Source organism: Lutjanus erythropterus, chromosome 24 (assembly GCF_056507025.1).
Source record: "Lutjanus erythropterus isolate fLutEry1 chromosome 24, fLutEry1.hap2, whole genome shotgun sequence".
NCBI classification, from domain to species: Eukaryota; Metazoa; Chordata; class Actinopteri; order Lutjaniformes; family Lutjanidae; genus Lutjanus; species Lutjanus erythropterus.
Genome location: NC_139340.1, coordinates 6,675,539 through 6,697,511, shown reverse-complemented (window position 1 = coordinate 6,697,511; position 21,973 = coordinate 6,675,539). Strand labels below are relative to the sequence as shown.

Below are 21,973 nucleotides of genomic sequence, written 5' to 3'. Positions count from 1 at the left end.
GACCTTTAGCACCTTAAGTTAAAAGGATAGTTCAGATTATTTGATGTGGAATTTTATGAGGTACTTCTCCATCGTCAGTACACTGAGGTTCTACTTAGAACCATTTGCTTGTGAAGAACCCTTTTGTGAAGAAAGAGTTTACCAAGGGTTTTTTGTAAGGCTACGGGGTTCCATTAAGAACACTATTCACTTGACTGACTCTTTTTGGGGAAAAGAGTTCTTCAAGGACTGTTGAGATTCTGGGTGGGTTCTGGATAAAACCCTTGGAATATAAAATGGGCTGCTGGTAGAACCCTTGTTAGCACCCTTAGAGGGTGGAAGGGTTCTAGAAAGAACCCTAAGACAAGGTTGTGATTGAAACCATTACACCATAGGGGAATTCTCTGTAAAAACTTGATTTTACATCACAGACCACTTTGACCTTGCTGGTCAAACAGTAACAAAAACTAAACTAACCATTCAAGGTAGTGGTACACCAGCAACTAATGTATTCTGTGAGGTAAAATGACTGATTTTGCCTATAGAGTTTGATGAAACTCTGCAGAAGCCTGACAACAGCCTAATCATTTGAATCAGGTGTGTTGGAGAAGGGAAACATCTAAAACATGCAGGACAGGGGTCCCTGAGGACCAGGGTTGGGGAACACTGATCTAATGTAACAGCAGTTTCTCATCAGAAAAGGCTGTCTGATGGCAAAGTAAAGAAGTGAAAGTATTCTAAATATAGCGTCCACTTGAATTGATACTGATCTTTTGGGGTGCAAGTTTTTAAGTAGCTAAAATATGTTTTGCTGCTGACCCTGTCTGCAGCAGTACTTTATTTAGCTTGTGTGCTGGCGCCCTTTTCTTCCTCTCTAAACTGGGGGCGTGGGACAGACATTTACTGTAGCTAATACACTGACTATCGATAAGTACCTCATATAGCCCCGCATCAAATAATCACAACTATCCCTTCAAGATAAAAGTGCCAGTAAAAGGCCGGTGATTGAAATAAGTGCACAGCTGCCTAATTCTTCTCAGTTTACAAAGGAACAGTATCAAATCTGAGCCATGACAATCCATATTCATGGACAATCTGGGCTTATTATCACCATTTATCCACGAGGCTCACAGTCTGTTTTCTGTACAGCGATCTCTCAATGGGTTTAAGTGTTATCATTAAGCTGTTATCCCCTCACATTATCCCTGTTGTAGTTCGGAGCTGTCTGGGGCTCTGCGACCTCAGCTGGGTCCTCCCTTGTTCCTGGAGCAGATGTTAAAAAAGAGAATCCCCCCCCCTCGACACCCACCTCCCCCACCTCCAACAACCTCACCATTCGGGTTGTACACGCACACACACACAGACACACAGACACACACACTATCCCACTGCGCCCCCTCCCTTCACCCTGGCATCTAATTAGGCCTACAGCACAAAGACTCCCAGATGTCAGCGTCCTCCTGGCCTCCTTTGATTATATCCTTTCCACCCCACTGGCTGGCTTGCCGACTGGCTGGATGGTTGGCTGGGGGCCGTGTGGACCATAGGCGTCGACGCGTGTCACTCTGCATAGGTCAACACCGAACCGGTTTAACATATCAGTAATTGCTTTAGGTGTAAATCACAGGGAATCTGAAGGGAGGGAGGACAGTCCTGTTTGGGCAGCAGTGGCATAGAGGCAGTTTGATAGTCATAAATGTAGACAAAGGAGCATTTAAGATGTTCAGTTTTTTAAAAAAAATGCTGTTCTGTGGCACTTAAGCTACACTCTTAGAAATAAAGGTGCCATAAAGGGTTCTTTGGCCTGTCCCTATAAGAGAACACATTTTGGTTTCTGTTAAAACCTTACACAGGTTACATTTGGAAACTTTTCAGAGAGTTCTCCCAAGAACCCGACATAAAAGGTTATGGCTAAAACAATATGTGAATGGTTTCACCTACAAGAGGTTCTATAGAGAACCCTTCTATGGTGCACTGAACCCTCTCTGGAGGTTTTGACCAGAACAAGGGCCCAACCAGGCAGCTCTACAGAGAACCTTTTAATATTTCAGGGGTTTTATCTAGAACACACTCGGGGGTTCTACAGAAAATCTTTTTATGACCTTTTTATGTCATAGTGCAGAATTCCTTAACGAATCGAGTTCTTCAAGGATTTCAACAATGCTTGAAGAACTTCTAAAAAGCAATCTTTGGATGAAAGGGTTCTTAATTAAACCCATAGTCTTACAAAGAACAACTGACAAAGCCTTCCTATAAAAATGGTTTGTTAGAAGCAAATGGTTCTGTAGAGAACTTCAGCCCCACAGGAAGAACCCTCATGTCTAAGAGTGTAAATTAAGACAAAGTCACGCTGTTTGAGGAGCGCTGGGTGACTGAACTTTGATCTTTGTTAGACACCAACTCACATCTCGTTTCTGCGTATTTAAAATAGCATTTGTCATGGCCAACAGTCACTAAGTGTTTCATTTCCTTTCAAATCAAGCAACCAAGAAACATGAACGATGTGTGGACAGTCAACAAGTGTGTCGGCTGGGGAAAATTGGCCGTGGCGCTGCTTTTTACAGACATCAGCTTTCGACAGCCAGTCGGGCTTCCATGCTTGCATGAACGCTGGTTCTGCACAGTGAATACTTAATGGATGAGATGTTGATCACCAGTTCTGCAAAACATATTGGACGGCTTAGGAATACATGTCTCGAGTTCCAGTAGAACCTCAGATTCAGTCTTGCAGAGAAAAATACTGTGAAAATAAAAAAGAGCAGTCCAGACAAACCAAAGCAATGAGAGCATTGTCTTCGAGACAATTTCGTGAATATTTGATTTTGGTCAGTGCTACCTAATTAGTGCATTTTAACAAGCCACATTTAATCATGACAATAGTGAAAACTAATTAAAAAAACAGAAAAAATATGGCGGCCTGTTAATAAACACTGTAGGCTATGTGATGCTGTCTGAGATGGCTATAGCTGATCACAGCATCATTTTAAAAGAGCAAAATTTCAGAGTTTGACTTGCAATTTTGCTCTCTAGACCTATAGAGAACTGCACAAGTGAGTCTTAAAACATGGAAATGAGGCTATAATACCACAGTCATGTGATGCCTGCTGTGGGGATGAGTTCATCAACATCAGCAGGACAAATTTTATTTTTTATCTATTAATACATATAAGGATCAGCGCCGTCACACACAAGTCAGGACAGACTCAACCCAAGGCATCATGTAATCATGTTGTAATCCAGAGTTCATCATCATAAACTTCTTTAATATTTTGTTTTGGTCACATACTAATTGGCGATCTTTATCTGAGCCATGCATGGATGTTTAAGCCTAACATAGATATTTGCTGAGTGTTGAAGTGCATAGAGTAGATTTAGAAACAAATGCATGTAGGTTAATTAATGGGGATGCCTGCCTTTATCTGAATGCCCCTGATTTCTGGCTTTTAATGTGTTTGCTTAATCTTTATCACTTCCGATCCATCCACTCCCTCATCCCTCACACTTTCTATACCCTAAGGAAAATGGTGTCACTGTTTTCTACGTCTGGTCTGGGCAATCAGACACAGTGCTATAATCCATTTTAATCATTTACTCTCAATTTCCTATAACTACCCCCATCTCTGTAGCCAAGGGAAGCTATGGGCTTTACTTCCTCTCCTAATCTTCAGTGGAAAGGGACCAAACTGAAATGCAGTCTAAACATAGAGCCAGGGTATTTCATCAGATGTGATACACTTACACAATTAGTCATTACAAAGTCAGACTGAGGGAGAGACAGCAGTCTGTTTCTGTGTCATTAAAGACACTGAATTTCACATCCTGTGCACTGATTAGACAACTTCCTTATGCACCAGATAACCCAACACTCCTAGAAATAAAGGTTCCAAAAGGGATATTCCTGAAGGGCTGAGGTTCTACTCAGAGATATTTGCTATTTGCTATTTTTTGAAAGTAAACTAAGAAAATTAATTGTAGAGCTCTTTTGTCAAGGGTTCTTTGTATAAAAGGGCTCTCAGTAGAACCCTTTTGGTGGGTTCTAGATAAAACCCTTGCAAAACAAGGAGGGTCTTTAGTAGAATCCCTCGGGTCGATTCTACAGTAGACAAAATCCTTGGAATATAAAAAGTTTGTCTGTGGCCCTCCTGAGTATGTTCAAGATAAAACTATAAATATAAAAAAGGTTCTTGGTAGAACCCTCTGGGTAGGTTCTAGATAAATCCTTAGAATATAGAAAGTTTCTCTTCAGAACCCCCTGTGTTCAAGATAAAACCCCTGGAACATAAAAAGGCTATCCAAGAACCCTCTGTGTTCTAGATAATACCTTTGGAATACAAAAAGGTTCTTGGTTGAACCCTGGGCATAAGTTCTAAACAGGATCCTTGTAATATAGATTCTGTGGAACCCCTTGTGTGGTTGTTAGCACCTTTAGAAGGTGGAAGAGTTCTTGATAGAGCCCCCAGAGAGCACTCAGGATGGACTATTGACACCATAGAAGGGTTCTCTGTTGAACCTTTCATAGGTGGTTCACAAACGGTTCTAGCCATAAGCCTTTATGTTGGTTTCCAGGTCAAACTCTCTGAAAGGGTTCCAAGTGGAACCTTTCTAAAGTGTTCTACCAGGAACAAAAAAGCTTTCTCTTATGGGGGTGAGCCAAATAACCCTTGATGGTTCTAGTTCTTTGTTTGTAAGAGTGAAGGGTGTTCAGAAATGGGGCAGTGGGAGACATGATGAGGAATATAACATCAGTTCAGGGTGAAACATGGCGTTCTGAAGTGTCAGTATGTGTGGACGTACAGATTGGCAGTGGATGGAACGTGTCATGTTGATGTGTGGGGATGTTTGACAAGTGCAGTCACGCTGTTGAGGCTTCAGACGGGGTGTAACAGATATAGCCTGCAGCAGATGCAAAAGGGGGCTTTGGGACACTGTTTGGGAGGTGTGGTTGCATAAGTAGGTTTGTGAGGCAGTAAACATAACTGACCTGAAAAAGTGGGATAAATACAATTCGGCCTCAGAGCCAGACGTGGCACTTAGCAGGCGTGTGGTAATCGCCACAGCAGATTTTATGCTGAGGGTGTCATGAGATGACGTTGGGAGGTTTGCGCTGGCTTTAATTAAAATTCTCTGATTTCAGTGTCTTTAATGTGAATATTTTCTGGTTCTGAATTCTGTACACATCAGATTTATTATTTAATAAAGAACATTTTCTCAAGTCGCCATTTTTCTTTGTTTTTCTAATATTGTTATAAAAATCATAGTGGAGTTTTTATTGTGGTATTATTGTACCTTGAGTTTTTGGTATCGTTGCATCCATGCTGTCCAGGCTTGATACCCATGTCTGCAATGGTAACTCATAATTATGAGACAAAAAAGTCAAACTCAAAAATAAAAGTCCTAATTATGATTTTAAAAAAGTTAATTTTATGAGATAAAAAGTCAAAAATAGATTTAAAAAAAGTCATAATTATGAGATAAAAGTCATAATTATGAGATAAAAAGTCATTGTTATGAGTTAAAAAGTCATATTTATGATTTTAAAAAGTAAAAAATTGAGCTAAAAAGTTATAATTATGAGATAAGAAGTCATAATTATGAGAAAAAACTCAAAATAATGATATAGAAAGTCATAATATTTATATATTTATTTTCCCCTTTTTATGATAATTTTAAAAATTTTCTCTTTTTTTTTTTTTATTTCATTGGCAGAAATGGACTTCCATAAGTTACCAAGTTAGAAAAAAATATGATGTGTGTTATTTTTAGCTGCCCCTTTATTTTTAGTTTTATAGTTACATGGCTTTTTTAACTTTTCTGTAATGCCATATTGACAGTTTTCTGATACACCACAAGACTGTTGCTATTGTTTGTGGATTTCCTTTTGTTTTGTCACAGATAATAACAAACGCTTTTGAAAATCGATTTGGGCGGATGTTATTTTTGTTTTCGGACTGGAAAACATTAAACAAATCTGGCAACACTGGATACAGGCGTCGTTTTCCTTGTGTGCCACAAGCCGGAAGGTATACAGTTTTGTGACCACTGAACATGTTTATGTCAATGTAAAATACCAACAGATATGGAATATGAAAGATGAATCTATCTTTTCTGAATACATTTTGACCTTTGGACTTGACTACGCCCCGGAATTATAGGAGATGTTTGGGAAATCTGGTCATCATCCTCCATCAGCAGGTGCTACTAGCTTAAAAAAACGTGATATGTTTGCCGACGTAGTAGCTAAACCTGTCCACGAAAGGTTGTTTTTATTCAGCACATACCTTAGTTACAACAATATTGAGCTAACAAAACTATTTAGTGTGTATACGTGAGGCATTTATTCAGTTGGGGAAGTCTCACGATAGACGCTATTAGCTAACGTTAGCAAAAAATAGTCGCTGTTGGCAGGTCGTTACTGAGGGGGAAGGCTATTTACTGGACCTGTAAACTCGGCTTCATTACATGGGAGTTCTGATGACATGGCCGTTTGTTTCCAGTTATTAGTCAGACCCCATGTGTTTCGGCTTTGAAAGTTTTATCTCATAATTATGATTTAAAAAAAAAAAAATCTCATATTTGACTTTTAATCTCATAAAGTCGACTTTTTTCTCGTAACTTTGCATTTTTATTACATAATTATGACTTATAATGTCATATTTGACCTTGTGATTTGTTTTTTTATTACATATTCATTGGTTTTTATATAATATCTACGACTTTTTACTTAATGTTTTTGTCTTTTTATATCTTAGTTTTAACTTTTTCTCATTTATAACATCTCATAATTATGACTGATGTAATTTTTATGATGTGTATCTCATAATTATGACTTTTTCAATGTTATTATTGACTTTTTGTCACATATGACTTTTTGTATCATATTCTCATCATTTATTGTCATTATTTATTATTTATATTATATAAATATCTTTTTTGTTTGTCCCATGTACTGAGGCTGTTGGTCCTCTGCAGTGGGCGCTGGTTCAACAATTTTGCAGTGTTCCTGCAGCCTGCCTTGGATTCCTCGGACCTGGGGAGGAGGTGGCGGCGGAAACAACTTAATTCATTCACAGATTGTATATACATAGGGATTCAACCTATTTAATATGCCGTCTATGGTTCTAACTCACTATTTGGACTGCAGTACTCAGTAGTTTTAGATGCACAGATGTTGCATATTGCTCCTCTAAGCAAGCACTGTGATTGAGTTAAATGTGTGTTTCTGACCTTGACATAACATATGATGTGTCTGTCATGATAATCTTATCTTTATGTAAAGTACGTTCAAAGTAATGAGAGATATGGTATCTTTGACACCATTTAAATGAGACAGTCTGTAATCAGGACAAGGAATTGGAGAACCTGGTTTCCTGCACTAGATTTCTCCTGAAGAAAGGTTTCTTGACCAAACTTAGGTTATCAGAGCATGTTTTGTCTTTTATAAGAGCAGCTTCTGTGTTTTGTGTGAAATAAAATAATGAAAGCTTGCCTGACATATCACGTGCTTCACTGTAACATAGGTATATAGATGTTATCTCTCTTATTTACGTAGGACACATCCAGGACTTATCCATGCGTACATGCACATGGCTCTACATGTTATGTCGCACAGACAGGGGTCTCTGACCCCGAGGCGTCCATCAACTGACCTTTGACCCTGTCCTCACCAATGAGGAAGTAGTGTGCTTACTCTGTGCACCAGAACAGTGAGTCTAAAGCCCAGGCTCTTTGTAAAGGAGTAGTATGCGTGAAGTGAAGTGTTTATCTTCTGCTGTGGCCTCAGTCAGGCCAGGTCGGACTGGTTCCCAGCTCTGTTTGGAGAGGCCTAGAAAAACAAAAGGGCTGAAGCTTGGGGTTTGGGGTTGGGTCGGAGGCTGGGATGCCTGCGAGAGCAAGCGGTAAGATCTAGCGGGAGTTTTGTGATCCACACTTCCGCTTTTGTTCTGGCTTGAGTTTCAAGAGAGGGCATTGCAAGAATGACTGAAAGAAATGCCAGAGAAAAAAAAGTTGAGGAGGACAGCTGCTTTGAGTATGTCTGAGACGGCTGCCTCCGCTGCTCCTGACTTGGACTCTGAACTCATATAAAAGGTGAAAGCCCTCCTGATAGCAGAAACGTGACCGACCGGACATGAGGTATTCCTTGTTGACTTTCTCCCTCTCCCTCTGTCCTCCACTCCTCCCCCTTTTCCTTCCCCCCAGGGCTTCCCAGGTGTGTGAATCGCCGCGGGGCAGAGAGACCATGAACAGACACCTGGACAGGAGGCAGCACTTAAAGAGATTGTCTCTTGACAGCGGCCTACCGGTAAGTCAATCCCCAACACACGGTCTGCTAGAGTGGTCACACTGTGGAGTGTCCTTATTTTGTCTTGATAATCTCTGCCTACACATGAACATCTTTCCCAAAAGGACATATTTGGGATTCAATTCTTAAGGTTTCTTGTAACTTTGGCCACTCCTGTGGATACAGACACAATCAAATCTCTAACAGAAGTCTGCAATTTGTGGGAGTTGTTGTGTTTTCGTGAAAGAGATGGTTCAGATTAGATCGGATTGTTTTTTTAACCTTGTATGAGTGGGTGTGTCAACAAGTGATACACAAAAAATCCAAACCATCCCTAAAATGATGTTGTCTTTAGGAGCATGTGGTTTGTTGGATTTAATTTCTCATAGAGCATTTCCTGGTAACTAAGTTTGAGGTTGTGCAGGTGTTGCTCTTCTGTCTCTAGCTTACGCTGCTCAGGCGAAGAAAATGCTTCAAGTCCCAGGCAAATATTTCTGTCTGTACGGAGTGTTTAGATCAGAAAACAATGTAAAACCTTTTGACATCAGAGTATAAATGAAATTAAAAACACACACACAGACACACACATCCACGTGTCAAGCAGCAGGGAGGAAAAAAAACAGCCTCCCATGACTGTTTGTGAAACACAGTGGCCGCCGGCTGATTGACAGGCTTATCTGTATGCCGGGCCGCTCGTGCGAATCACAGGAGTGGAAACTTGTTTTGGTTAAGGGTTAACTGAAGGTGAATCTGCTCACAAGTGCCTCTCTGGAATGTCAAGTGCAGCCATATAGTGGATGCCGTGTTGTGTCTGCATGGAAGTGAGGATGCTTAATTCCCCCTCAGTGCATATAGTACAGTCACTGCACACAGAATAATGAATCAAGAGTCTATAAATAGCATTTGGATGTTGGGAATGCTGAAGTCTCTCAGTTGAACTAATTAGAAGGGGGCTTCATAGACTGTATATAACGATGGACAGTGCATCTCCAAATCTTCCTACTGTACAGAAATAAGTCTGTGGACGAGTGATCAGGGTTGGAGCCGTGGTATTAAAGTCCCATAATGACAGGAAACCTTTTTAGAGCATGACATAACTATTTAAAACCAAACTTGTCAGTGTGACAAGAACTACCTAAAATAACATAAACTCTGATCTTTAATCTGCCACAGATCAGTCCACATATGGGCAACCAAGAAAATTTGCTTATTGTTTATTTCTTTATATGAGTTAATACACAACAGCTAATACACTTGCACTCTATACTGGCTAGTCTAATCTTCGCAGCGGCAGGCTTTCAAATTGGTACCAGTGGACCTGGTATGTTTGAATCTCAGATTTCAGGGAAAAGGACAGACATCTCCCCCTTCAGTAGGAAAATGTGAAAACACCTCTCAAGTGACAAACTTGACCCAGACACAAGTCAGTACAGTCAATGATAGATATACAGATACAGAAAGTAATTTCTATAGTGCCTAAACACTATAAAACCATTAAGTAATATGGAGTTATATAAATTGCCTTTCAGGGGCAATTTTGTTATTTATGGTGCAGGTTGTTGATGACTATGAGGCTTTAATGAAGCCGAAAGATGTCAACATACTTTACTGACTTGACCTGACTGACTTTATGACTTGCCGCTGACCCGAACTAACCCATGGCTGACATGCAAGAGAGCTTTAGTGCTTAAAGGAAAGCCCTGTGCTGCCTTGATGAGCAGATCTGTTTCTTTCATGATTCCTGGATATCTTTTCATCCATCTGTACTGCACTATTGTAAAAAAACAAACATAAATATATCCAACATAACATTCACAATCTCTTGGAAACCTTGAACAATGTAGGAAATCACTGACTAGATTGCCAAAACATAGAAACGCCAAGAAGCTCAATCATAAATAGCCATCCCAGAATAACTTCTGCAATCCACAGAACATCAAAAATTGATCTACTGTTGATTTTTCCTTTGATTCAGGACACAAACCCCTCAGTCTGTCAATCATTTCCTACTTAAACTGCGACATGAGAATGAATCCAGAAGGAGCACTGGAAAGACTTGAATCCTCTTGGTGAGACGAGACGCTGTAGTCTGCTTAATTTATAATTCATCCACACTGGTTTAGCTTTGTGAATGTGTAACTTAAGATTACTGGGAGATGTGGTTTGTGCTGTTTCTTATCCTGGGTGATTCATAAAGGCTTTCCGAACATTATATCACTATCATTAATGGTTATTGGTAGATATGAGATTTACTGCGGCTTTAATTGCTTTAATTGGATCCACGGCGGCCTGATTTATACTGAACAACTGAAAGTAGGTCATATTTGTGATATGGGTTTATGATTCAACATGCTCACATTTGTCCACTCGACTATCCATGCATGCATTTTTTCCCCCGGTTTTTCCTTCTTTTTGCCTTTTTCCTCTTTTGTGCACTCATTTGACTTCCACTCTCTCATCTAAACTCACTTTTCTCTTGCACCTTTACTCAAGTCTCTCTTTGTCTTTATCTTTTTCCTCTTTCCATCCTTGCTCCTTGCTCTTTCCTCCCTTTAATGATTTATTCTCACTTGGGGCAGCAGGAGCATAAGGGTGCTGGGTTGTTTTAATAGTGGGACATGAGGAAGCCCGGAGCATTTTGGTAAAGGTCCAGCATAGATCTGGTGGCGGTGTGCAGATTTGAGTCCATGGTGTAAGTGCAAGCCGCTTTTGGTTGGCAGGAGAAAGTTTGTTACCCTGTTTGATTCCAGTAGAATGGATGTAGTTATGATAGTAAGAATGCATATTTTATCTTCTGCATACCATAAAAGACAAATTCCTTGTAATTTTATTTCAGCAAAAGAAGCATTTATTCTTTTTTGAAAGAAACAGTCAATGACACACATCATCATCTGAACCATTTTGGGTGTTATACTTCTTACTGCAGATTAGGGCTGCACAGTTAATCGAAATATCATCAAAATCGCAATATGGCCAAGTGCAAGATCCAGATAAGAGAAGCTGTAATTTTTGATAAAGGGTAAAATCACATGCAAGATAATTTTTTTTTTTACTGCCGATTCTTTAATTTACTTTGAACTTAAATGGTATATGTACTGTTTGTTGTTGATTGTTGAATTTCTGCTTCAAATGAGCCTTTGTTCAGCCACAAGTCACTAAGTTTGAAGCCAGTGAGTTTGTGTCTAACCTCAAACCTGCCTCTTTATCCGTCCAGTGCTGATGGGGGACGTGATGTCTCAGGCTCTTGTGGCCCTGCTGGCCCTGGCACAGATAAACCTACTAAGTCCTGTAAACAGTCCTTTTCCTGGGAGGATATGAGCCTCCGATACATTTATTTTTTCAAGCATCTGAGAAAACACAAGAGGCGGTTTCTGACATTCCATCAGACGACAGGCATGTTGAGCCTCCATGTTCTGGTTTTCCCTCTGTGTCACCTGTGAGCCAGTTTCGTCCAGCTCGTCTGCAGAGGCGCATCGTCTGCTAACAATGCGCTTTACATAACACAGTGTTGATGTGTGACCTGGACAGATGACCCTGTGTGACACAGCATTTTGACAGAGTGCTGCTCACTCAGCTTTGTCACAAGGTTGTCACACTTTTTGCAGAAAATGGTTGGCCTTGTTTTGCTCCTTTAAGGGCTATGATGGTATGATTTTTTTACCACAGTGAAAAAGCCACATATTTGCATGGGATAAAAAAAATCACATTTTATTGGACTTTATTGAGGATCACTGTTATAAGCATAGCAGGATCCCTTTTAGAAGCTTTGTAATCCAGTCTTGAACAGTAGTGTATCATTTTTTTCATCTTGAAGACAGTTGTTGTTAGCATTGCTGTCCACTGGCAATCCCATGATGCCTTGTGTTGTGTGTTAACTAGTCAGAGGCTGTTCCTGACTTGCCGTGTGTGTAGTTCAAACGCATTGACCAATGGAATAACATGAGATTGACCCTTCAAAATAAAATTTGTGGTGATGACGGTAATGTGGTTATCATCGTAGCCATACTGTAGCTGTTGTTTTCACACATTTTAGGCAATCCATGTGTCTCATGGCCTGTTAGGACGATGAACAAGAGTGATTTTTCCACCAGGGACGCCCCTGACAGATTTTCAGTGTGTTTTTACTAGTGCACAGACATTGAGAGAAAATACCATATGTCAGCCGAGGACCAGGTAAAATATTTATGTCTGCTCCTCTTTGGATACATTACATGGCCTAGCTTCATACAAAGCTCCTATCAATCGTCTATGGGTAATTTGGTGAACATGGGGCTTGAATGTCAGTCAGGACCACCATTTCACATATGCGTTATGCATTGAGCAAGCATATGTTTCCTTCTCAATCTATGCAGGCTAGGTTTAAGGGAATTTTCCAGGGTGTGATTGCCGCAAAGCTGCTCAAAGCTGCAGGCATCAGTGAAATGAGTAATTGACTTTATGTCTTTGTATACGTTTGTGTGTTTTATGTATCTTAAGTGTGTGTGTGTAAGTGAAGTGGACCCTTAGTCAGCGTTATCAGTGTGTTATTGATGCTTTCATTAGAGCATGGCAGGAAATAGGCTGGGTTGGACCATCTAATCTGGATCAGGTTGTGTAGCTGCAGGAGTAGCAGCAGATACAGCAGTGCTTGCGAGTAACTGGGGCACCATTTGCATTACATAACTGCTGTGTTGCTGGGTTGATTCTGTGCCTCTATTTATTTTTATCATTTGATGCCCGCCTGCGGATGAGACTCTCTTCGTCATGCAGGGACGCGCACGGTGAGCCCGATGGCCGTGGACGGTCTGTGAGCTGTTGCTAGCTGCTGCCAGCCAGCTTTAACTAGGTCATGGCAGAAGCTCTGTCAGGGGTCCATTCTATACAGTGGAGGCTATCACAGGGGGCTGATATACAATTTATTTGGACTATAAACTCTAATGAATATGCCATATGGTTTATTGACTGAGATGCTTAAAAAATCAGGATTGAGGAGGGTAATCTACCAAAGTATCACCTGTGGTGCAACATAATCAGAAGGTTCCTCTTATTCAGCTGTTAACACTTCTGTGGGGGCATATGAATACACCATGAAGTGTAGAAAATATGCTCTATTGACATCTGCAGGATGATTACCTCTGCCAGCTGTTGTAGCCAGGTCAGTTCAAATTTTAGCAATGGTGTGGAACCTGGGAAGTGCTGAGGTGGATCAAGCGATCGCCAACACCGACAGTGTTTCAAGGTGTTTGGAGCTTTTCTGGGGGCATGTTTGATTTTTGCTACAGATGCACTAACTGCAGTTTTCTTTGCCAAATCAGATTTCTGGTTTTTCAGAAGTCTGATCCTGAATTCTGATTTTCTTTCTAAGAACTATAATTGACATCATACACAAACATTTTTGTACCTTTTCTTTCATGGAAAATTAGATTGTATGTTCATAATAAAACATTGACTATTAAATGCACATCACCTGCTAACAATACACTTAAAGACAATGTTGGTGGATGACCAACACCCTCACCGCGATTTTTCTCCACCTGTCTTCCCTCATGTCCTCCCTTCTATTTCTCCCTCTCATTCAGTCATACGTCGTAAGTCATTCAAAAATCATGTGCAAAAAGTTTCTTTCAAAGTGGTCTCAGAAACTAAGAGTCCCAGGTGCTTTGGGTGGAAACATGGCTTCTGTCTCATTTCCATCTAACAAAAGAATCTCGTGCTTCTGCATTAAGATGTGGTGTCTGATGAATTTCTTCAAACTGTGAAGTAATACTCATCAACCCAAGGATGCCAAAATTGGTGAGAGCATGTCCTTGTTTTCTCATCCACACCCTGGTCCCTGCCAACATGTATAACGTGTGCAGCACTGCAATCACGCTCAGAGATAATTGATAACAAAAGGCCAAATTGAAAGCACTCTGCAGGGGAGGGTTAATAATCAAGTGCTCCACATTACTGATTAAACGCTTGCTGCATAGTTGTGAGTTGTATTGAATAAACAGCATGTGGTAGTGCTTTCCTGTTTATCTCCAAAGTATTTGGGTTTAGCTAAATCCCCCTGGCTTTTGTCAAGCCTCCTCCTCGTATAAAGTCTTTTACGTGTTGATTTGCTGCCATGCTGTTATATCAGGCTGCAACTTGTTTCTCTGGCCTGTTCGCCACTGGTGAGAGTGAGACAATAAAATTGTCCCAGAAACAGGCTCCAAAACAGACAAATTAGTTTAGTTTATGCTAAATTTAAGTGCAAATGAATTAGATGGTAAGCCAGCATGGAGTCCGCTTGGCAAGATTGGATTTCCTCCTTCTTCTCCCCCCACAGGCCATTACAGCTGCTTGATACAATGCAGAATGGAGACATAAAACTAAGCAGGGGAGCAGGCTCTTGAGCTGGATGGGAAGAAATGCTCAGTCTAATCTGATTGGCTCCCACATCATCAGGCAGACAAACGGAGAGGTTTGATATTATTACTGAGCAGCTCAAACTAATTGAGTGTAATTATACAGTAGAAATCCACCGACAATGCCGTTCTCAGTGCGGGCCCCGTTCTCACGCCATGTGTATTACAGGATGCCAAGCTCAGGGGACTCACTGAGTGCTCGCTTGGGGCTCACTCAGCATGTCAGCTTGATTCTTGAGTAACTGGTGTAAAGTGTGGTTCTGAGAGTGAGGCTGATCAGCAGAGGTGGCAAAAGTACATACATTTTATACTCAAGTTGCAGTACACATACTTGTGTAAAAAAAGACTCTGGTAAAAGTAGAAGTACTGATTCAACTTCTTTACTCGAGTAGAAGTGAAAAGGTATGTTGTGTTATGCCTTTTACATCATTTGCTTTTGTAAGTCCTTTTATAGTCTTCATCTAGTTGCATCTCTTAAGTTTATGGCGTTTCCTTAGCCTTGTTATGTCTTTTACCTTTTTTCGTCTTTCTTGCATCTTTTATTTGTCTTGTTACGTCTTTTACGTAGTTTTCATCTTGTCACACCTTTAAAGTTTTTTATGCCATTTTTTGGGTCTTGTTTCGCCTCTTATGTTGTCTTTTTAGTCTTGTTTCATCTTTTATGAAATTTTCTTCTTATGTCTTATATAGTTTATGTAGTGTTATCTAATTTTCATCTTGTTAGTCTCGACATGGTTTTCATCTTCTTACATCTTTTAAGTTGTTCATGCTGTTTTGTTGGTCTTGTTACATCTTTAACGTCGTTTTTTTTCTTGTTACATCTTTTAAGTATTTGTCATCTTACATCTTTTACATTGATTTCGTCTTGTATCGTCTGCTTGTGCACTGATGGATTTGTACTGAATCCCATCTCTGCTGATTGGACAGTTTGTGTGGGAGCCAGTCAGACAAAAAGATTTACTCTTCTTGGAGCAGACACCAGAGCACTCAGTCTCTCACACTTCATCTTGAGCGTTTAAATCAAGTTTCTCGGCAGGGGTGTACCAGCCTCCGGCCGGGTCTCTGACAGCTCCCTTGGTGTGCAGGTGACATACCACACATACCTGGGCTCACCGCGTGGGTAGCCACGGGGCCCGCAGGCTGTGGGAACCCAGCAGACTCTGAGACACTCGCTGACTTTTTGAGGCAGAAGAGGTGGCGTTTTTCCTCCTCATGTCTCATGGGAACCGTCTGCTGTCTCATGAGCCCGACGAGCAGCGATTACAACGTTGGCTTTTCCCTAGACTCCAATATGAAACCTCACGGCTTCCCCGTATCCAACCACATGCTGTGGATAAGACTGAGCGGCCTCCATCCTCTTGTAAAATTGGTTTAATAATTGATCAGGCTGTTTTGATATGAGGCACTCGTCTGTTTTTCCAGCCTCCACATAATGAGATTTGGCAGTCCCCTGTTAATACCTAGCCTGTGTTTTTATTAGGGCAATTATATCATATTTTATGGATCTCGGCATCATGCGTAGTGAAGTTAAATGCCTCTTTCATTTTCTGAAGATGGTGAAATAGAGTCATTTGCACAACATGATGTCAGAAAATTAGTTAACTGGTATTATTGCAGGGATTTGAATTGAGTTTTGAGATTTATTTCAGGTGAGTAAATCAAAAGATTTCCATTTTTTTTTTTTGCTGTGGGTGATAATGAGCCAAGCATTCCAACTGGCCTGCTTATTCTCAGCTTAGCATGTGAGCTATCTTCTGTGCCTGCCAATGATGTACTGATGTGTGCTAATGTGCACTGAAATCCCTGACCCATGTCACAAGTTGCATGTATGTTACATGCCTCAGCAATGATCCTTGTTAATGCATGGGCTTGCTGAGCGTAGGTTGATATTGTTATCTCAGGTGACTTAGACTGTGTTGCATGAAATACATAAATTAAAAAAAAATTAATCAATGTGAAGATGCATGCATACTGAAATTAATATACAATAATAATAAATAAACACTCAAAAGCAGCACAATGTTACATTGGTACATTGTTTTCTAGTTAAAAAAAGTTAACAAAAAATATATCGTTTGCTAGCAAGCTAAAAAGATCACAAAACATGAGGCTTCGTTGTTAGTTTGCTAAAAGGTTAACGAAACTTTAAATTGTTTTCTTGCCAGCTAAAGAGTTAAAACATTACATTGTTTGCTTGCTAACTGAATATTTAATGCAACCATACAGTGTTTGCTAGCCAGCTAAAAGGTTAACAAAACATTTATTGTTTGCTGGATAGCTTGAAAGTTAACAAAACATGACATTGTTTGCAAGCTAGATAAGAGGGGTTAGTTTGGCTATGCATGACAGCTCGGCAAAGAAGCACTAATTTCTCCTTCTTTTAGAGAAGCTTGTTGGCTGTGTTAATGGAACAATATGGCCAAATAACAGAAAACAGCACAGCAAGGAAGAAAAGAAATCGCTTGGCAGCAGCTGGCAGACATTTAATGGATCAACTGGAGTGAAAGAAAGAAGAGACTCCTCATAAAACTCAATCAGGTTTAGTCTGTTCTTTAACTTTCTTTGAGGAACATGATAATTTTCTTTTTTTTTTTCATTTTAAAGGTTTACAGTTAATAATGGATGACATTTAAATTGTCGTCTAGAGTTTTGATCCAAATCTTAATTTTAAACAAGTTAAAGATTTGGTTGAACATAATTTAAAGTTAAACTATGATTTAAGTGGGTTTAAAAATTATCCCAGCCTTTTATCATTTGTCGCTCAATCAAAGACACTTTAGTAATCAGTTGGCAAATAAAACAGGAAGATCTTGGATCTGTTCCAAACTGATTGAGGCTTTTTACTTTGTAGTCAGAGGGACAGTGAGTTTCTGCTCTGCCCAGGGCCTTGTGCCAGCTCTCATAATTGGACGTCCATTTTCCCTCATCCAATGAGACCGTCCTTTGTGCCCTTTGAGTTTAGGGGCCAATTACAGACTCTCTTCCTCCAATCATGATGGAGATCAAAGTTGATACCGAGGCCACGTGCGGTCGGAGTCACATGCGTTGTCCCTTAAACATTCACGCTTTGCACCAATTTCTATTCACCCAGTGGTTTCCCTCAAAAAGAGCACAGTGCCAGGAGGACAGAGGCCTTTTGAGAGGCCTGAAGTCTGCAGGGACAAAAAGAAGAGAGTTCTGTCTCTGTCTGCCAGTGTTATCTCCCAGCAGGATCAAACACTTGGAAAAACTCTGTGTTCTCAGATTGGCTCAAAGGGAAAGTTTATCTAGATAATAGAGCCACACACTTAAAAGAATAAATTTGATATTGTTGAGCTTGATTGGGAGATTGATTTAAACAAATGAAATCTTTGTATTTCACAAGGAATAAGGCTTTAGTTATGCCAGATTCACATTTGAAAGTGTGATCAGATCAAATGTTCATAATTGCCCTGAAGAAATTGTGACCTTAAATCTGAAATTTTCCTTAAAACAAACATCCCTAAAAGTGAGAAGTAACTAAGTACAAATACTTTCTTACAGTACTCTTTACTTAAGAAAATTAGCATTCATTATATGAGTTAATTTAATTTGGGTCACGCAGGAGCAGCAGAAATGAGCTGTAAACACAACACTGAAGTATCATCATGTTAGAAAGCTCAAATGGTGAAATCGTCAGGTATTTTAACGTGAGTTTCATGAGCTTTGTCGTTGAGAGAAGCTGCCTGCTGCAGGCAAAAATGACAGTGAATTAAACAGTGAGCTAAAAGAGACTGAAATGTGACATAGGTCTGAGAGGAACAGCAAAATCAGGTGATAATTCTAGGTGATTTTGTCACTGCAAGTAATCCCGTTCACGTGATCCATTGTTTTACTCAATAGCCAAACAATTAGAATGTGTGTCCCCGCTTTAAAAACCGTCAGAGAAAGACATCCAGATCGGTAAACCCAGCAATAAGCCTGGATCCCCCTCATTTTTAGCTCTAGTCTTGGAGAACCCAGCATGAAAGAGCTCTCTCAGATCCCAGCTGAGGGTTTGGCTCGGCGCCTGATGAGGAGGATGTGATCACAGGGCGGCCTCTGTTGCAGAAGAATAGACAGGACGCGCTTACCGCCCCGCACCGCCACACCAACCTTCTGCCTCTCACACCCACTCCCAGTCTGCCAGGAGGCCATAGAGGGAGCCTGTCCCGCCCCAGCTGCAAGGTGAGGAGGTGGGCTTCCCTGGTGCTGACAGATGCAGCCCCTCCTCAGCCTCTGCCTCGCCCTGTACACAGGGGTCTTAATCTGCACGTCCAATCCTGTTAGCTGCCCTCTGCCAGTTTTGCCTTGTTTATGCCCAAACCTGCAGTGCCAACGTCAGATCCAAAGATGGTGCCTCATCTGCATTAGATAAACAAACATCCCTCGAGATGGAGAGCCTCCACGCCAGGTGGACGGGGTTAACACCCTGGGATAAGCTCCACTGTGTTTGGATCCTGTTTCAAGTGCCTCTGCTGAGACAAGCCCTCTATTTCAACACAGTGATCCCAAAAATAATACTGTTTCAAACATCTGTCCTCCATGGAAGACCATTTTCACCAGTCGTCTGTGCTTATTATGAGATAGAGGCTCTTTATGTCATACTTTTGACTTTTTACCTCAAAATTATGACTTTTTATCTTATAATTGACTTTTATCTCATAATTGTCACTTTTTTGTCTTATAATTATGACTTTTAATCTTATAGTTGACTTTATATCTCATGACCATGGGGATATTTTTTTTTCTTTTACCGGCAGAAATGGGCCTCCTTCGTCTGCAATGAAGGGTTGGTTTCTTGTCTTCACTTCTTGCCACAAGAATAAACAAACAAACAAGCAAACAAGCAAATAAATATATAGATAGATCGATAGATAAATAGATGAATAAATACATAAAAATCACAATAATAGAGTTCTGTTAAACATGTTAGTCTGTTCATGTTTACAATATACTACAAGCATACATGGCTTTGTTCATGAAAACCGAGACTTAGCCCTCTTAAACAGCTCTTGGACAGCATGCAGTCTTTACACACATGCCTGTACCTACTCGCAGTCAGTTGATTTTAATGGTTTCAAACATGAGCTAAACCATTTTTATTTTGTGGTATTGTAAAAGTCAAACTTCCCAAAGTTGGTGCCACAGCACCTTTAGAACGTGCCAACTGTGCCACAAGATTTGTTCATTTCCATTTTTGTGCGACATTAACATAAATTACATTTTATGTTGTTGGCCCACGGTTGTCATAGTAACTCAATGTGCTTTCAGCTCGTTCGTGTTCCAGGTACACAAACATGATATGTTTGGCTCTGAGGGCTGCCAAAATATGGGTGATCTATGTTCAATACTGTGCCTGAGCGCAGCCTATATAGACGCTAGCTGCTGCTGGTCTGCTAACATGCTGCTTTCACTATACAGATTGTCTAGACATCATGTACAAATATTAAAATGTGTGTTCTTACAATAATCAGGACCATCACCACCACATGTAGCAGGACAAATAACAGTGGGGATGAATTGTTTTATCATCCAGATCAAGTTTTTTGTCTTTTTAGACCTTGTTGCTTCCATCTTTCCATCCACGCCATCCAGATTTTTTACATTTTCCTCTATTTCTTTGCCTTTTCTGAAAAAAAAAGAAAGAAAGTTGCATGAATTATTAAGGCCAACCTTTTTTGATAGATTTATATTTCTGCTTTGTACAGGAAGACATGAGAATTCCAGATCTTGTGAAATGCTTTAAAATTAATTCCATATGCATTTCTTTCTTGACTCCGAAGTCTAAAAAAACTGTGTATTTTGATAAAAATAGATTTTTCTTGTGTGGTGTGTCCTCTGTTTTTTGGTTCAGTAATCTTAAATTCTGATCCCAGCCACAGACCCTGTATCAGTTGGTGGTCTGGGAAGTGCCACAATGATCCTAGAATCACTTCCTGCCTGGTCCAGGGAAATATTTACATGTTTCTGCATTAACTCCAACCGCTGAGTAAATACATACACAAACCGCTTTAAAACTAACATTTGATATATGGCTCCACGTAAGTGCTCAAGGCCTCGCTTGTTTGTTTTGATACGGCGTGATTGATGACGACTGAGTGTGCCAACATACATTCTTAGAAATAAAAGGGCTAACTAGAACCATATCAGGTTCTTTGGCTTGTCCACAAAGGAGAACCCTTTTTGGTTTTGCTTCACTTTAAAAGAGTTCTACCAGTAACCCAAGATAAAGGGTTTTCTTAGAACCATTTGTGAAAGGTTCCTCCCTGTGAGGAATTCTGTAGAGAACTCTTCTATGGTTTAATGGTTCCACCTGGAACCCTCTCTTCCTTCTGTGGGTGCTAACAAGAACCCAAACAGTGGCTTCTACCAAGAACCCTTTCCCCCCCCCCCGAAGGTTTTATCTAGAATCAACCAAAGGGGTTCTATGGAGAATCCTTTTGTATTCCAAGGGTTTAATCTAGATCCTGCCCTGACAGTTCTACTGTGAACCCTTTTATATTGTAAGTGTTTCATCTAGAACTCGCCCAGGGGGTTCAGCAGAAAACCCCTTTGTATTCTAAGAGTTTCATCTAAGATCCAGGGTGTTCTACTGAGAACCCCTTTATATTCCAAGACTTTTATCTATCTAGTTCTGCCTCTGCCTGAGGCATTCTACCAAGAACCCTTTTATATTCCAAGGCTGTCATCCTCAACATGCTCATGGGGTTCTAATGAGAACCCTTTAATATTCCAAGGGTTTTAAAACCCACCCCAGGAGATCTGAAAATATATCTTTGAAGGGTTTCACCTATAACTATCTTGCCTTCAAAGGGTTCTATGAAGAACCCTATTTTACAGACGAGGCACAAAGTTATTGAATCCCATAGATTGTATATTGTGGTCATCCATCATTTCAACAATCAATGTTCCAGGGACCAAAGTTTAAATATTTTTGACACCCGTGCTTTCTTAATGTGAGTTCTTAATGGAACTTACAAAAAGTCCTTGACAAACCCTTCAAAAAATGTTTCTTCAGAAGCAAACACTTCTGGGTAGACCCAGAAAGAACCCTTTTGGAACCCTTATTTCTAAGAATGTGTGCATGAGGATACACATATATGGACATTTCTGCACACAAATGATCTATGTGAGTTTTAATTCATGGTTATTTCCACGTTCCTGCCTGAGGACACTGTGAGATTCAAAATAGATGCCTTTGAGTGAAATTGCCCCACCCAGCTGAAGCTCTACTAGTTGGGCTGGTATGGTGAGTTCCTACCAGGTGTTCTCTTAGGGGAGTGGTGCTTCCTGGCACCTGGTGACCTCTTTGCTTTTAAAGGGTTAGAGGTCACACCTAAAATGG

General features: G+C 40.4%; 1 protein-coding gene across 2 annotated transcripts in view; it reads left to right on the top strand.

Moving 5' to 3' along the window:
• Positions 1–21,973, top strand: part of LOC146304592 (nck-associated protein 5-like) — a 186,851-nt gene that overhangs the window by 6,784 nt on the left and 158,094 nt on the right. For both annotated transcript variants that reach the window (XM_084713426.1, XM_084713429.1), the window contains exon 2: positions 8,176–8,278. In XM_084713426.1, coding sequence (XP_084569552.1) covers positions 8,176–8,278 — 103 coding nt within the window. The remainder of the gene's footprint in view (positions 1–8,175; positions 8,279–21,973) is intronic.